Source organism: Pungitius pungitius, chromosome 17 (genome assembly GCF_949316345.1).
Source record: "Pungitius pungitius chromosome 17, fPunPun2.1, whole genome shotgun sequence".
NCBI classification, from domain to species: domain Eukaryota; kingdom Metazoa; phylum Chordata; class Actinopteri; order Perciformes; family Gasterosteidae; genus Pungitius; species Pungitius pungitius.
The window spans coordinates 9,429,140-9,443,855 of record NC_084916.1 but is presented as its reverse complement, the minus strand read 5'-3'; the positions used below and the strand labels follow the sequence as shown (position 1 = coordinate 9,443,855).

Here is a 14,716-nt window from a genome sequence, read left to right as displayed (position 1 = left end):
AGGAATAAATCCCGTCGTTCGGGGTCGTCTAATGGGCCATTGCATTTTGTATGGGTTCTCTAAGGATGTGTGGTATCTTTTAACAAACAGGTCTTTATTTGTGAAGCTATGTGTCCTCTGCTGGTGTTCTGAGCAGAGAGCAACGCTCCTCTGAGCTTTGCCTTACATGTTACAGAGCGGTTGCCTGGTTACATGTGTGGTTGACAAAACAGTTTTAATGTGCGTTCTCACTCCCACTCAAATTAGATGATGGTAACCAACGGAGAAAGAGAGCAAAATTCTGATGTTTCGTGAATCATGTGGACGAAGCAAATATTTAACAGGCTTCTCTGACTGTCGCCCACATCTTTATCTTCAGAACACGGCTTCGGGCACGAAGAGAGATGGTGTTTGAAGTGTAACTAAATACTGCCACGCAGCCCTTTTAACATAACTCATGATTTCAGTCCGATGCATGACTCATTCATTTTTAAATCATCTGTTACACAGATCGGCAGCAGTCACATGTTACAGCAACATTTTCAGTATTTTTTTTATTGTATTTCCTCTCAAGGCACCTCATTGACCGCGGCATCACCGCAAACATTTTTTTTCTTACAAACCAGAAAAAACGTGTTCCTGGCATGCTTGCCAGCTGTTAATGCTTGGCACATAAAGTGGCAACTGCGTCAGTACGCCGCTACAGCGAGCCATTCGTAGGCGGAAAGTGTCTGAAACAAATGTTTTTGTCTTGGAGATGTGTATTCTACTACGGGAAGTAGTAAACTATTCTCAGGAATTTATTGAACACTCACACCTTCGAGGCGCGCGCCGTGCGTGCGTGTGTGTGTGTGCGCGTGTAAATTCTGAATGATGGAACAGAAATGCATTTTTCTGATAATGGCGGGATAACAGATAAATATAAACTGCTAGGAAATGAATTGGCTTCTGTGTTCAATCTTGGATGCCCAAGGTAAAAGATATTAAGGAATCCAACCTTATCTGACGAGTATAATAATAACACTCGCACTGGAAGGCTGTCAGCGGGTTAAAATTAGATCTAATATGTGCTGTCGATACTTGATGCATTCATAATGATGTTGTTTTCCTTCAGCTAAATATTCATACAAGTGACACCACTTTTTTGCCCCCACCCCGCCAAAAAAAGCAAATGATTGTGCGAGGGCATGAACAGCAGCAGCTGATGTTTTGCAGCTTGAGAAGTGTGGACAGAAACCCTGTGAAGCTGCCACGCTGTTCAACAGATTGACAGCAGACAGGTGTTATCGGCAGGAAGAACCGCGTGTCTTTGTTTTAGCATGAGGATAATTTTGGGGATTTGGGGAGGAGTGCGTAGTTAGTTGTCTAATTTCTTGTCGTTATTGTGTGTTAATTTCCCTCGTCACTTGTGCATGCTCAAATACGGTTTCATTTGCACACGCGAGAGTTTGTCCCTCTAAAAACACAGCATGCACATTTTGTCCCTTTACATCCAAGTACTTTTGATGTGCAGAAGTAGTGCACATGTGTGTTCTGTACAGCACGGGGCTGCCTTTGGCGGAAACCTGAGCACTTGAGAGATAAAGCGAGACGGACAGAATCTAAAAATACCCCGGCTGAGTGAGCCGGGCTTAAGAAGAAGAAGCAGTGGCTGTCTCTGCTGTCAGGCCTGCCTCTCGGTCTACAGGCCGTCTCAGAAAGAAATATTGTTCTCTTATAACGGAAACAAATCCATCTGACAGCAGATGGCTAATCTAAAGTGATAGGTAGAACAAGGGCGGATTTATATTGGTCTGTTTGGTCGGTGTGGTGTTAGGGGATTACCTGCACGTGTTCATTTCAGTGTTTAGAATGATGTGACTTGTTCCGCCTTGACTTCAAGGTCACTTCCTGTTGCCATATCCCTCATTTTTTCCCACAATTTCTTAAAGAAAAACCCTGCATGGAACATCCTGCGTATGTCTTTTCAGGCCACATACACGAACGGCCTCAGAGGACAATTACACTTCTATTACACCGGAGCTGGCTCTGGCATTAAAGACCGACGGACACTTTCATCCGTATCCGTGCGTCTATCCCTTTGCTTGTCAACCAAGGCTTCAAACAGAACCTTCCCTCCATCGCCTCAGCACCTGATATGTGAAGTGGACTACAAAGTGTGAATGGTGGTGGACCGGCACGGCGGTGACTTGAATTGGTGATTTAAAGTGATTTATTTCCATTTGAAAAAGGCGGCTCTTAGTGTTGCTTGTTATTAACGTCACTTAAAATGGAGCCTGTCGTTGCTCTAACTCAAAATCCATTTTTATACTTAAAAATCGTACCAAACTAAATTATCAAAGAGCTGGAATTGAGATTAGTGCTTCAAAAATTGTATTGAAAAAGTCCTAGATGAATTAAGATTAGTTTTCTGTAATAAAGTGGTGACCAAGCTTGTGATGAATACTTAAACCTAAACCTTCCTGTTCGACAAGGACTGTTTAGGCAAATCTAAAGCTTCATTTGAATCCTAAAGATCTGAATTTATCTTAACTTCTCTCCTTTCTGCTGAGGTTCCCAGTGTATTCTCTCACGGTACAATAGTTGCAAATAAAAGCTAGTGTTTTCTGAACAGATGTGACACAGTTTAGATGACACGCGAAAGAAGAGTCGCAGCATTTCTTTCAGAACACAAACTTGTGAACAAAAAGCAAATACAAGCAATCTAAGCAACACAGCCTGTTTCTTAGAAAGCGTAGCAATGGAGATGTTGATCTGCAGGTAAATGGATTACTGCTTGTTCACTATGTCTTAGTGTGTATCTTCTTATGAATATTCATATTGACAGCTGCAGGCTCACTCAAACATCCACATAAGCAACCGAACACACACACACACACACACACACACGTAGACACCCTAACACACCAACGTTCATCCTAACTCACAAAACCAAAATGAGAATAATTACACCAAAAGTCTCATTTTTTGGCTTGAACCAACAGAGCAAGATCACAAGGTTGTTTTTTTTATGTTTTACATCCCCCTGGCTTCTGGGTGCAGAGGTGAGAAGGAGCAGCTCTGTCTGTGCACGGTGTGTGAGTTTAGGTGACGCGCTTCTGTGCAAAAACAGCCTGCAAGGCAGAAAGTATCACCCTCTTTTTTTCTTTTTTTTTTTGCCTGTACGATGAACGCTGAAACAGACACTAAGAAAGTAGTACAAACCCAGGCGGTACAAAGGAATTTCATTACATGTTTTGTTTGTAAACTGTATTCAGTGGAAAATGTTTTGGTATTTAATTTTCTTTGATTTTCTTTCCATTTCTTTTGAAGAAAAATCCTTCATTTTTTAGCTGCTGTTCAACACGAGTGACCGAAATATATTTTTTTGTATGTATTTGTAGTTGAATGAAATGACCTAATCTGCTGTGACTGATATAATGCAATTGCCTTAGCTCCTATGAATCATCGGCAGATGTGTATGTCGGTGTGAGCACTCGCCCTCAGCTGTACATCTGGAATTACGGCCCATGTGAGGCTCTGTTGAGCACGTGTGTTGCTGTGGAGCTTCCACAAGTCTCCACGTACATTCACTCCATTCAGGGATTGTCTCTCCAACTGTAGGTGCAGCTCAGCCTGTAAGGAGGAAATGTGCTGGATTAAATGGCGTGTGCTCCTACACTAAAGTCATCAGCGCTAACTTAATCCTGCAAGCTGAATTTGAGCGAGAGCTAAAAATATCCCCCATGGCTGCAGCAACACGCGTGGCAGGATACGGTTGTCTAGTAGATGGTGACAAAGAGAAGCCAGGAGGAAGGAGGGAATAGAAAGAATAGTCGTTGTTTAAGAAGAGGAATTTAACAGAGGTTTTTAAGTTCTAAAGAGGGCTGGAAAGATGAAACGAAGAAGGCATTAATAAATGCATAAAATGAAATGCACCAACATTATAATCTCAATGCCTTGATTAAGTTTAAAAAGCTCTACGGTTAAATGTTATATTACATATATATGATACTGATTAATTTTTGTATGAATACTAATGGTCTTTGAGCCTGGCACACAAACCCTGTAGGTTTAGAGATGGTCATATTAAAGAGACAGCTCAGGCTAACCATGGGTTGAGAATTAGATGAGGGGCCGGAAGGAGAAGACAGGATCTAGCTTCATCCTTGCTGCCATCTCTCCGCAAACCCTAATTATGACTAAACACACCCCCGCCCTTTTCTCCCTCCTTCACTACCCTCCTAACGCCACACAATGCTCGACAATCTGAACAAAGCTTCCCTGAGGCCCCTAATCTAATGGAGCAGTCTCTACAAGACACACACAGCGGGTAGGACACAGTCTGGAGGGAAGGACGAGGGAGGGAGGGATGGAGGAAGGAGACGGACAGACAGAACATGAATTGGACGCTGATTGAGGAATAGCACCAGAAGGAGAGCCTTTCTCTTCCAAGTCCCCAAGGGCTGTTTGTGTGGTGTCCATGATGAGGGAGCTCTGCTGGGACCCCATTGTTCCCTTTTGTGTGTGTGTGGTTGCCCACTCTGATCCTGCAGAACACTCAACACTCCTGGAGCAGTGTATTGATTTGGGGGGGGTACACAGGGGAGCAGCAGTAACGAGTGCAGAGCTGCATCAGAGAGGCAGCGCCGTGTGACCTGTGATGTAAATGCAAACGGACGTAAGGAGGCAATGTTCTGAACGCACTGACCTCTGTGCATGCGGCGCATGTCACTGTATTTTATTTATTTTGTACCGTGGCTAGCTTTCATGCTTTCACAATATTTCTTTTTTTCAATTTTCAAGCATGGAAATTTTGTTTTATTTGCATCCAGTGAAAATCGTAACAAAGCGAATAGGTTCAGTGTTAAGAGAAGGAAGAGCAGCTTGTATCGCAGTACAAGTACCAATGAGATTACCTACGATTTTAGTCAATGCACTTCAACTATAATGACTAATCTCTTGCTGTTAAAGATAAGTAAATGTAATATATCTGCAACATTCTTGGTTAATGAAAGATAATATCAGGTGGAGATCCTTTTCAGAAGTCAATTTATTTCCGTGAGGCATCTTGTTAAACTCCATCATTCCCTAATATCTTTTTTGTGTTTTTAAACTCAAGATCAAAGATATGGATCTTACAGGACGCTTTTGAGGACACAGCAATTAGGGGCAGATTCCAGTTGAAATGACACCAGGGATTTATCCCAGATAAATTTACAAAAAGCCGTCCCTCCTGCCACACCTGATGCAGGAAAGTACACGCCTCCCTCAGCTCCGTTTAGAAGACGTTGGACCTTTCACATGCAGTGGCCCGGCTCCTGCTGCACTTGTTGGTGTCAGCGAGTCGTCTTATATAATGCTGCCATCTATCAGAGGGGAGACACGTGAACTAAAGAGACAGCCTTTCTGAGACTGCAGGGTACAGCAGTGTGCACACACACACACACACAGAATGTTTCTCTGTCTGCAGGGTCGTGCTTTCCATCATCCTGTTAATATGCTCCTCCCTCTTCCGTCCTGTCCACATACACGTCCTTATCTGCCGTAAAGTTTCCAGTAAATACCAGTAAAAGTCCTTTTCGTCCTCCTGCCTCTGACCCGGTAATATCAATTCCTAAAATGCATCTCGAGTGAGAGAGGCAAGGAAGCTTGGCAGAGCAGCTATGAAGCAAGGATGCTGAGTCGTTTGGACACCTGTGATGTATTAAACAGGCGTGACAGGTGAGGCAGCTCTGCCACACGTCATATTCGATTGAGTCGCTGGAAACTACTGTTCTGGAACACGGATGTCTCATTTTGTTAGACGCTGTTTACTCTACTCGCCTTGTTTCTCTTCCTTGCCTCCACGGCTCACACCTAGGGTGGGAGGGACTAATACGCGAGGGAAGGAGGTGGCGAGGCAAGGAATCGAGGATGTAGGAAGTGAGAAAATCAAAGTCACTGAGGGGGAACTGCAGAATATGCAAATGCTGTGGAGTATTAAGCTCTACTTTGTACTTTAGTAAACATTTAATTTGGCATTCATTTATTTCAGGGGAAACGTAATGGGGTTTTTTTAACAAGTGGTTTTGTGTGCACTTATAGAGGAAGGGATGTTTTCCCTTTACTACTTGCCAAAAATGAATAATCAGTTGGTTTCCATTAGATTACAGGAGGGCTGCAGTACCTTGAGCCAATTCAAATGGCAATACTTTTGTGGTCATTCAGTTTTGTGATATTTGTCTTAAACATGGCCCTTCCATGTAAGAATTGCCTTTTTGTTGGAGGTACTTTACTCTTTTTTGCAATCACCCCTATCTGCAAACTATCTGCAAAACTAACACTTTCATCTTCCTTTTCCCCAGTGGAGCTGGACGCGGAGCAGGCGCAGAGAGTCCCTGGGCCCGACCAGGGAGGGGCCCCGGCACCCCAGGTCAAGCTGAAAGAAAGGCAGAAGTTTTTTGAGGAGGCCTTCCAGCAAGACATGGAGCAGTACTTGTCCACTGGCTACCTGCAGATCGCTGAGCGCAGAGGTGAGGCATGAGGAGGAGCGGTGAGGTCAGGCATTCTTCAGGCAGCACAGTCCTACCCTGACCTTTGGTCATAGGTTGGCAGGTTTAAGTTGTGTTGGTTACATGTTATAGAGCGAATGCAATGCCATCCTGCATTCAGATGACTTAATTCCACAGTTGTGATTCCTTCAGCTGGATCCTTTACACGTCAACTGCACATCCCGAGATTGAGGTGTAATAGCTTTCTTAAACGTGGGAGATGTGCACCCTGCACTGAAAGATGTATTGGACTCGACCAGCACAGAGTTTGCAATGTGATGTTTGTTCATCTTCTACTCTCCCGGTCCTTTCATCCTTCATCGGGAAACGGCTCATCAGAGAGCATTGTGGAACAGTAAAGATGGAGGAGGGGTGAAGTGAAAGTAGAGCGACTAAAAGAGACGAGCAGACTTACGTTTGTCACTGTCACCAATTTATTTTCAGATCAGTGCTTTGTTTTCATCGTGTCAATGACAAGAACAATCGCCAAAGGTTTGAGCTGCAGTGGATTAAATATTCACAGCGTATCCGCTCATAGTGCGAATCTTTTGTCGCCGACATTTATTTATTGTCAAAAGACTGAAATGTTTATAATTAGGTTTCCATTATAATTCTGTTGAGAAAAAGGCTACGGTTCAAAAACACTGACTCGGCTACAAATCCCTACAGCAGGGCGGCGCCACTGGAGAGCACAGATAGAGCTGCAGGCAGTGAAGATGAGCAGATAGCGAGATAAGGAAAGTAAAGAAAAGGAGAGAGCGCTGCAGATGTCACAAGCCACTGAGCTATCGAAAGCCAGTCTCAAGGGTCTCATTCGCACACACACACACACACACACACACACATTAATACTACATGCAATCTCACTGCAGGCAAACACAGTCCTTCAGGGGAACCTTTTAGGCGAGGTCACAGTAAGGCTAAAAGAAGAGCATGTTAGAGGCAGTCACATGGAAATGATATTTGCAAAGCCATACTGTCAGTGTTTGGAAAGACAGCTCCATTTAGGGCTGAACACTTAATCAACGCCCCCCCCCCCCCATAATATGTGGTCTTATGAGGCTGGATGGCTGCTGTGTGGTCATTTAGTATGTGACAACGATGTATAAATGCACACTGAGGAGAAGCATCAGACCCTTGTTCCTCCTAAAACGTGATACAGAAATCACCACTTCTGTATCCGCAGAGAAAGAGAGAGAAGGAGAACATTTTTTCCTTATGCACCTATCCAGTCGTGTGTGTGTGTGTGTGTGTGATTAAATATAACACAACCCAACTGGGTTTGTGTCTTACCTTATGTAAATTAGAATTAGTTGTGAGTGTGTGTATGTGTGAGTTGCATACGTGCGTTTGTGGAAAATCAAATTAATTGTTGAGTGATCTGAGATATTACAATTACTTTTGTGTGTGTGTGTGTGTGTGTGTGTGTGTGCTGTTGCTATTTCAAGGAGGGAGAGACTTTTGGGGCAGTCTCATGGGAAATAACATTCCCCTTCTTTCTCTCTTTCTTCACTCTTTATTCTGCTCTCCCTCCCTGTGCCGCCCTCCTCTGCTCTCCTCATTTCCTTGAGGTACGGTAGCCAATGGCATCTTCTCTCACTGCTGTGCGTCGACCAATCACCTCCGTTCTTCCTCTTGTGGTCGCTGCCCCCCCCTCCCCTCTCCCCCTTCCTTCCCCACACACCCCCTTTCATCTCCACAAGTGCATTGAGTGGCTTTTTGTGGCGCATGCAGCTCATCATGATGAACGGGGGGGTTGTACCTGGGCAAGGTGGTGAATCCAGGACTGTGGGAGTCGCAGTTAGTGTGTAGGAGTTCCCAATGATCCAATATGTTCTACTGCTAATTCAACTTTATGTTCAAATAGAACATCAACAAAATATTTGAAGATGTATGTCCTCATTACATGTCGAAACAATTATGTGGACAGAATATAATTGACCGCAAAACGATAACTATAATGTTTAATATTTAGTTTTGTCTGTATGACTTTCATCGATTTCCTGTATTTTATGGTTCCCAACTTTAATCAATGTATTTTCAGTGGATTGGTTTACTCTATTATGTTGCTAGGTTCATCTTTCTTAGTATTTTAATTAAACTCTGCTTGATTCCAATCATTTCAAACATTCAAACGTAGCTCGGCACATTTTTTTCTTGTGTCAGGAGAATTTCCACTGCAATCTCTCCATTTAAGATGGCTTCATTGTTTTCCCCATGTATGTCTTAAAGACTATGCTCACACTACTGGGAAAGCTTGTCTGCTGCAGTTTTTGTTTGTTGTAGTTGTTTCTCTTTTCCATGCTGTGAAAACATCTTCTATTGCGATCAATCAAAGCAAAGTCGACAATCCCGGTTCAATGGAAAAAAGGCAGAAAAAGGCTTTATTGAATCTTCCGCAGTCTAAGCAATTTAGGCCCTTATATATTTGGATTGCTTCTTCTCATGGCCACCAGGGGGCAGGATCACAGCAATCAGTCACTCTTCAATTTACATATGCAACATATGGACAACTAAGAACATATGGCTAAATGCTGTTGCTGGTCACCTTCATAATGCTTCCTACATATGGTGAAACTTGGCAATCCATTGTTCGTGGTACCCGCTGGATTGTGAGGTAAACAGAATGTATTGTGCACACAAGCGTCCTCATTTCAAATACCATTCTGCCCAAATGTGCCCATTTGCTTCTGCATTGCACATTTAAGAAAAGGCATCTTTTTAAGTGCTTGTCTGCCTGGACTCAGTCCCTTGCTGCTGCCTACCTCCCCAACCTCGTGCAGGGCTAATTTCTCGCCGTCTCATGTGGTGTGCAGAGCCCATAGGAAGCATGTCGTCCATGGAGGTGAACGTGGACATGCTCGAGCAGATGGATCTGATGGACATGTCGGATCACGAAGCCCTGGATGTGTTTCTGCACTCCGGGGGAGAGGACAACAGCGCTGCCTCGCCCGTCGCAGGTAAAGTGGACACAAGCAGACCCGCTCCCATAGTATTAGTACTTCAACTAGGTTTATTTAAACTCCCAATAACTCGCCCCCAAAGGCACTTCTACAGCTAATCCATCTCCGAGAGTTGGGATGAAGTAGAAATATGTGACTCAGACGACTGGAAGGAGAAGAGTTGAGGCAAAATACACCAACACCATCTGTCCACATCTGTTTGGGAACATTCCCGTCATAGTAAACAACCTGCAGCAACTTCTCAGAATAATTTGATGAAATGTTTTTAAATGTCTTGAATAGAGCTATTCCAATAATACAGTTACCAAACCCAATAAAATGTGCTAGAAGTTTATACTGCAGCTCTTATTTTGGTTTGTATCTGTAGTCGTGAAAAAGCTAGTTTTGAAGTTCACTACAGTTTCATCAAAAGCCCAAATGTAGCTGGGTTTTAGCTGTAAAGACTGCCATCAGATGTCTTTTAAACACACAATTGCTTAACTTCAAAGGTGAACAGGTGCCCACTCAGATCTTACTCTTTTCTATTAATAAAGTATTCAAGTATTCTATTGATTAAGGAACATATCCAGGAAGAAACATGAATGTGATCAAATGAGTGAAGCGAGACTCCTCTTCCTCCCAGGTCCTGACGTGGAGTCCTTCACCACGGAGATCAGTCTCCAGGTTCCCACGCAGGCTGAGCTCCGCCACAAGCTGTCTTCCCTTTCCTCCACCTGCACCGACTCCGCCAGCCAAGACACAGAGGCCGGGGAAGAGGAGGAGGAGGAGGAGGAAGAGGAGGAGCCCGAGCTGGGAGGAGGTGGAGGTGTTGGAGGATCAGGCAGCGCTGGGGGCCGAGGAGGAGGAAGGAGGAGAAGAAGAGCCCCCGTGGTGGTGACCCTGGACGAAGAGGAGGTGCACCCTGACACGGCCTTGGTGGACGGGGTGGACCCGACCAGCAAAGACAGGGAGGCTCGCAGGCCGAAGGTTTGAGGACAACACGGACTGGATTCAAACACAAAGCATCTCACTCCGATACCAAACAAGATTGGCTTCCTACACAAAATTGTCATACTGAAGAAAAAGATGTGAAAATAAACACACTGAGGTTGCACTAACTGCCACATGACCTTGCCTTAAAAAAAAACAAAAAAAACACTGAAAAGTTTTCCTGTAAAATATGTTTGAGTTACCTTAATAGCATTGGATGGCTTAACATTCCCATAAATAGTCTGTTTGTGTGTGAGACCGGCGACTGATAAGGAAGAAGATAGTTCTATTCATCCACGTGTCCCTCTGCTTTCATGCCTCACGCACACACACTGCAGCTGTTACCTTCATCCATGTGGTGGAGACTGTGGTTCTTTTGCAGAATATAAATACACAATGGCTTATTAAAGCCTTTTCAGGTTTACGGCGTATTATGAAATAATAATCTCCCCATTGCCTCCAGTGGTATCGATCGCTTTAGATACTTTAATACGCCCAGCTTTTGTCTTGTCTTTTTTGAATGAACAACAAATGGCAATTATAAAATTCAAAATAGCTCAAAACCTGGACTGATAAAACTTGTTTTCGGAATCTGGGAAAACTGACAAAAGCATTTGCCACCTTATCGTTTATTTGTGTAATTAGCAGCCATAGACTCATTCGGCGAGAGTCACCAGTTGGTCACTCATTAATCCAAAAAACAGACTGCATCTATGGCTGCGAGCTTCTGTATGTGATCACTGCCACTGGATTGACTGAAGTGTTTGTGATTGCCAATTTTATAAGCAGATAAACTCAAACCTCTGAGTTTATGTCACTCACCTCAACAGAATTCAGCTCAGGTTAATTGACGACTGCCTGCCGGTGTGAACGTGAATGCTTGTCCAGTGACGTGTGCCGGCTGCCCCCCTGACGGACTGGATCGGAGACCTGGAATCCATTGGTCTCACTCGTCTGGTGCAGTTGATCTTCTGGACCCTGAAGTCGGTCTCCAGCACTCCTTTTGTCTGAGTGAGGAGAAAAGCTCTCTTGCACACACGGCTCTCTCGACATTCAACAAAAACAAAGGACTTTTTTTTTTTTTTTTTAAACGGCATGACGCCCCCACAACTACTGTACTAGCAACCTGTAGTACTGCTTTATGAATAAGTACTCTGATGTTGTGTAAGTGATGCAGAATAACAGCGGGGTGACACAAAGAACATCAGTAACAACTAAAGGCGTTTTTTAATAATACATACAGCTAACAGCTTTAGATCATGCTGACAATCTGGGAAATGTAATATAGCACATAATAAATGGGGAACAAATGATCTGCATGGTGCACATGGATGGATTTTCTTACTACTTTAGGAATGATCTGAACCTCCCAAAGCTTGTTGCAATCCAACTGGTTTATAAGCTACATATTGCAATTTTTTAAATACATGCTCCCAATTAGAAGAATCCGTTGTGCCACGGGCTTTGATAAACAGGGTTAACAGATAGCAGTCGGCAGGTTGTTCAGTACGTAGTGACTGTATATGGGACAGACCACAGATGGAGATCAGGATATCAGTATTGGAACTTTTTGCTTTTTGAAGGACCAAACCCCAGTTGGTGCCGTGTGCTAAATGCACTGGACAACATCCACAAGGTTGAACTGTGTCCAGACATTTTTGTGCAGAAATGTTATACATTTGTGTGAAGTGACAGCGATGCTCCTTCCTTTCTTTTCCCCTGCCAACAGTTTCTGACTTTAATAAATGTTTTTTTCCCCCAAGCATTGATTTCCATCAAAGCACCGCAGTTATGCGAGAATGAAATATTAGCAGGATTTAAGGTTTGAGCGTGGTAGTAGTGATTTGTAGTCCTACCTCGGTGGATCGAGAGCCCACTGATACACAGGTTTTCTCTTGGCAAGGAATCTTTTACCAAGTACATGTTCATTATCACAGTATAATGTTTTAAGTGAAAAGTAAGTGCCATTTGAATACTGAGTGGTTGTGCGGCAGTCCTTCCACTGCACTCGGATTACACTCGTGACTACAGGGCCGTCCGTGTGTGAGTGCTACGCTCTGGTAAATGAAAACATTAACTCTACGCTGTGGAACTCGCTTCAGTGATTTCATGTTTGTTTGAAAAGGGTCAATTCAGCAAAATAACAGCCGTACATTTTTTTACTTCCCTCTAGTTGTATTTAAAAGATATGACAAATTTGGGAGATTATGAAGTGATACATTTAAATGTTTTATGAAAACACGTCAATCAGGAATTGTATTTCAGTTATGCTTTTCCTTCACGCTGATATTTGGCCACAGACCCTTGAGTCAGTAACTATGGTAACGCGGTGCATTCAGAGCAGCATCCTCAGTGTTTGCTGGGCTGGAATAAGTATAGTCAATTCTATCTTTTAAATCTGAATATCCAGGTTTTCAAGGAATAGCATGTCACTCCTGATAAGTTTGCTTTTTGGTGTTTAATTACAGAGATTAAACCTAGAACCAAAATACTCATACACGGTCTTTGATATGAATTGATGAATAACTTTTTGAGGAGCCGTTCGGGTTTACAGTCCTCACTCTTAGAACCCTGCTATGAACCAACTTTTTTGTGATGTAACACAACTTTTTATGACCATATTTACGATGACTATGTAGTTTCTCACAGCCCGTCCCAGTACTGTTAATCTTACTAATTTCTTTGCAATGGCCTTTTAATTTTAACATTACCATCAGATAACACCTTGTAATTTAGATGGTTATGCTGTAAAAAATATTTTCACATAAAGAGACAAACATGTTGGAAAGAAATGACAGTGAATTGCCGGTAAGTTTTTATTAAACCTTAAGTACAAACTGCAAAAGTAAAAAACTGTGAATATAACCAACATGAGACTCTTTCCAAGTGGAGGGAAAGGCCGAGATGTGGCCCTAATAAATTAAGTCACCAGAGACCCCACTGTGAGCAAGTAGTTTATACTGTAGAAAATGGAAGAAACCAACCAAAAAGCAAACTGAAAAATAAAAGTCCCATCAGAATAAAATATAATGTAAGGCCATAAAAACTTGACAACCACTTTATGTTGAAAACACCCAACTTGGTATTTTATTAAATAGTCCTAAACAGTTCAGTCTTCTGCGAGGGACGACAACCAACAAACTGGATTATAGGATTTGTCCTTGACAGTCACCACTGGCAAGCTCAGTGCAACATGAGTAGCTACTACATTATGGTTGAATTTTCAGTAATGAAAATGTAAAAACCCCTTTTTTTGTGAACATATCTTTTTCCCTTTTCTTTAAAAAAGTAAAGCTAAACAAACAAAACTAGGTTATGGGGAAGAGGGAGGGGGGCAGTCATTGGCTACTCAATATCTTCTTTCTTAGTGATATAAGCAGCACTTAAAATTTTTATACACGTTTAACCAGAGCAACCCTGTAAGCGTCAAACTCACACGGATGAAGAAAGGGAAATCTAAGGCTTTTTCTTCATCAACCACTCTCCTCTGGAACGTTTCTTCCTTCCTTCCTTCCTTCCTTTAGCCCCAGAACAAGGCTCAGGTATTTAAAGAGATTTACAGGATTATGTACAAAAGAAGTTGATGTTTAGTTTGTGTTGGACTTTTTCCTTTCTAAGAATCACTCGTATATCTGGAAAAGGGAAACAAAAAGCAAAAGCAAAAAATACAAAAAACAAAACTTGGATTTCATATTTCACATTTTACACTCTTTGACTAGTGGCTCTACTTGAGATAACACGTCAGACCAACAAAAGTAAAAAACACAAAATAATATAATTAATGTTTACGGTTACAGCGGAAACTGGAAGAATGGAATGTTAACACGATTGCACATCTAGAACCAGAAAAACCTGAAAGGCTTTCTGCCCTGTGGGGGAGCGTGAGCCAGCTCTTAGTAGATAGCATGTGCTAACCCCCGGATTTTACATTTTTGTGTTATACAGTAATTATAACCAACAGCACCAATAAAATGGATCTCCTCGCTACGGATCAGGCACAGTTTTCACTTGCTAGCGAAGGAGGGATCCCTCCATACTACCAGGAAGCGAGGTGAGCGGTGACCTTTCACAGGTCGAGCAGCTGTAGATCTGCCACCTCTCACATCCACCAACAAACAAACATCCACAATGACAAAGAAAATACACAGAAGACTTCTTAAAAAGCAAAGCTAAAATTTAAAATAGAACTTGAAAAAACATAGCCAACAAACATTATCTTTCAAGTTTTTACCTGGCGGCACCAACCCCTTTAAAAAAAGAAGAAGAAAAAAAAAGAAGCAGGAGCTGCACCAT

At 42.7% G+C, this 14,716-nt stretch overlaps 1 protein-coding gene across 3 annotated transcripts in view; it reads left to right on the top strand.

The window, feature by feature from the left end:
• dtnbp1b (dystrobrevin binding protein 1b) overlaps positions 1 to 12,182 on the top strand; it is a 230,943-nt gene extending 218,761 nt beyond the window's left edge. For 2 of the 3 annotated variants that reach the window (XM_037475066.2, XM_037475064.2), the window contains 4 exons: positions 6,306 to 6,473; positions 9,308 to 9,451; positions 10,077 to 10,420; positions 11,254 to 12,182. In XM_037475066.2, coding sequence (XP_037330963.2) covers positions 6,425 to 6,473; positions 9,308 to 9,451; positions 10,077 to 10,420; positions 11,254 to 11,274 — 558 coding nt within the window. In that variant the 5' untranslated portion in view covers positions 6,306 to 6,424 and the 3' untranslated portion in view covers positions 11,275 to 12,182. The remainder of the gene's footprint in view (positions 1 to 6,305; positions 6,474 to 9,307; positions 9,452 to 10,076; positions 10,421 to 11,253) is intronic. The other variant, XM_037475065.2, reaches the window with a different exon arrangement.
• The last annotated feature ends 2,534 nt before the right edge of the window (positions 12,183 to 14,716 follow it).